The sequence below is a fragment of the Cebus imitator genome, unplaced genomic scaffold (genome assembly GCF_001604975.1).
Source record: "Cebus imitator isolate Cc_AM_T3 unplaced genomic scaffold, Cebus_imitator-1.0 Scaffold485, whole genome shotgun sequence".
In the NCBI taxonomy this organism is placed as follows: domain Eukaryota; kingdom Metazoa; phylum Chordata; class Mammalia; order Primates; family Cebidae; genus Cebus; species Cebus imitator.
Genome location: NW_016107800.1, coordinates 1,463,038 through 1,465,835, shown reverse-complemented (window position 1 = coordinate 1,465,835; position 2,798 = coordinate 1,463,038). Strand labels below are relative to the sequence as shown.

The 2,798-nt window shown below is 50.5% G+C and overlaps 1 protein-coding gene across 1 annotated transcript in view; it reads right to left on the bottom strand.

The window, feature by feature from the left end:
* The window catches only part of RASL12 (RAS like family 12), a 19,663-nt gene that overhangs the window by 11,560 nt on the left and 5,305 nt on the right, over positions 1 to 2,798 (bottom strand). The window contains exon 2 of the mRNA XM_017513046.2: positions 1,911 to 1,967. Coding sequence (XP_017368535.1) covers positions 1,911 to 1,967 — 57 coding nt within the window. The remainder of the gene's footprint in view (positions 1 to 1,910; positions 1,968 to 2,798) is intronic.

Here is a 2,798-nt window from a genome sequence, read left to right as displayed (position 1 = left end):
TGACCAGGATGGTCTCGATCTCTTGACCTCGTGATCCACCCGCCTCGGCCTCCCACAGTGCTGGGATTACAGGCTTGAGCCACCGCGCCCGGCCCGGAAAAGCTTTTTCCAAACCGGGGGACCAAATAGCCCTGATGTCTCTGCCTGCTCTGACGCTGGGATTTGGTGCTGGACTTCAGCCTGAACTAAGGGGCTGGGCACCACTGGGGTAAGGAGCTCTCCCCTCCAGGCGTGTCAGCAGCACCGCATCACTGGCCTGCTGCAGGCAGTGCAGGGGCTTCCACTGGTGTCACAGAGCCCTGGGCTTCTTTGGGGGGCTCTCAGCCATCCTATGAATGCTTTATTTGATTTTTATGAATGAGGAAAATAATCCAAGACTGCTGCACCCATTTTCAAAAGGCTAAGACTGGCCAGGCGCGGTGGCTCACGTCTGTAATCCCAGCAGTTTGGGAGGCTGAGGCGGGCGGATCATGAGGTCAAGAGATCGAGACCATCCTGGCCAACATGGTGAATCCCATCTCTACTAAAAACACAAAAGTCAGCCAGGCGGGTGGCACCCGCCTGTAGTCCCAGCTACTTGGGAGGCTGAGGCAGAAAAATCGCTTGAACCTGGGAGGTGGAGGTTGCAGCCAGCGGAGTTCGCACCACTGCACTCCAGCCTGGCAACAAAGCGAGATGCCATCTCAAACCCAAAAAACAAAGCACATGGCTAAGATCACCCAGACACCTTATTGCTCTCAGCGAGGAGTTTACAACAGATAAATGTTATACATTGAGCTTTAAGCTACATTTATACTGACAAAATCCTGCTTTGATTTGTTCTAGAAGGGAATCTAAGCCACTGTGTACAGGAAGCCATTTGAGGAGGAAGGAAAAGCAAAAATGCACTGAGTGCCTGATGTGGGCCAAGTGCTAGGCTGGAGCAATAATGTGTGTTATTGCTTTAATCCTCACGGCAATTCTCTGAGATAGGTATTTTTAATGCCCCTTTTACAGACCAGAAAACAGTAGCTCAGAGAGGTTAGCTGACTGGCTCAAGTTGCCAATAAGGGCCGACCCAGGCAGGATTGAAACCCAGCTCTGACTGACACCGAAACACTCCTTTCTCCAATATACCATGACGCAGCAATAAAAACGAGAGTTGTTTTCTCATACGGTTAAAAAACTGGTTCAGAAGCCAGCTGCACTAGAGAATTTCTCAAACGTCTTGCCCAGATTTTCTGGAAGAGAACACTGAGTGACCGTCTTGAAGAATAATACCTATTTGTTTCTTGATTTTTCTGTCTTTTTTTTTTTTTTTTTTGAGATGGAATCTCGCTGTTGCCCAGGCTGGAGTGCAGTGGTGCAATCTCGGCTCACTGCAACCCTTTGCCTCCCAGGTTCAAGCGATTCTCCTGCCTCAGTCTCCCTAGAAGCTGGGATTACAGGCGCATGCCACTATGCCCAGCTAACTTGTATTTTTAGTAGAGACGGGGTGTCTCCATGTTGGCCAGGCTGGTCATTAACTCCTGACATCAGGTGATCCACCTGCCTCAGCCTCCCAAAGTCCGGAGGTTACAGGCTGAGCCACCGTATCCGGCCCAAGAATAGTGCTTGTTTGGATGTGGATGTCCTGGTATGTTTATTTTCATTTTCTTAAGTTTCATCACACCTCATATTTTAGGGTAAATCAGCCTCTCTTAGTTATGTGAACTGGGCCAACACCCCCCCCACCCCAATCGTCTGGGGTGGGCTGTGGAAGGGGTCTTTCTGACACTTAAAACATCTTCCCCCAGGGGCTGAGTCACGCTGGCAGCTTCTTCCTTCTGTCCCCAGACACGCAGTCCTGGTCAGCACCCACCCACGGGGTAGGTCCCAGGGGGCACTCCAGGTGGGGTGCAGGTAGAAGGAGGTAGGGAGGAGTTTCTTACCCAAGTTGGGGTCGTATTCGCTGATAAACCTCTTGGTCAGAAACTTCACAGTCAGGGCTGCAAGAAGCAGAAAGAGGTTGGCTCTGTCTCTCCTGCTGTGTCTAGCTGCTGGCCCCTTGTTTTAGGGAGGCCTTATCTAACCTCTGTGATCCCCACCTGACACCAATCTCAGCTCTCCCAGAGAACAAAGCTAGGGAACTGAGGAATTAGTTTGAGAGGCTCAGAAGAAACCAGAAATAGGGGGAGAGCCAAGTGCCTCTAATTGCACCCTGAAAATTTCTTTCAATGGCAAGGAAAGCAATGAGAGGCGAGCCTAAGGGGTGTTTGTGAAGGTATGAACTCAGCGGTCAGGACACAAGCAACCATTACCCTAGGGCCAGCCTGGCGAAACCCCAACTGAAGGGAGGTGTCGCCCAACCCAGACAAATCATAAAGATTCTGAAGTGTGGGGCTATTTATTCCAGACTTTGGCTACAAGCCAAAAACACTGGATGAGCAGAGTTGATCAGGGGTTGATCCTTGGGTAGGGCATAAATCCCCAAGCGGCTGGGATTTCCAGGTGAGGTCTGTGTCCCAAAGAAACACACTCCGGTCCTGGTCCTCCATGTCACAAGTCTTGGCTCTCTCTGGGGCCTCCACAGCCAACACAGGTATCTCCGCCAAATGTAAAACTCAAGAATTAAGCTCTCTTTGGTTCAGAGTGTAGCCACGTAATGCAAGGACCAACCAACCACTGTATTGAACCCTCAAAAAGTAATGTTCACTGCTGCTTGTTTGGGAGAGAGGGAGGGAGGGAAAGGAAGGGAGGAAAGAGAGAGACAGAAAGAGAGAGAGAAAGAAAAGAGTCCCTTTGGAGCCAGAAAGAAAGAAGGAAGGAGGGAGGGAAAG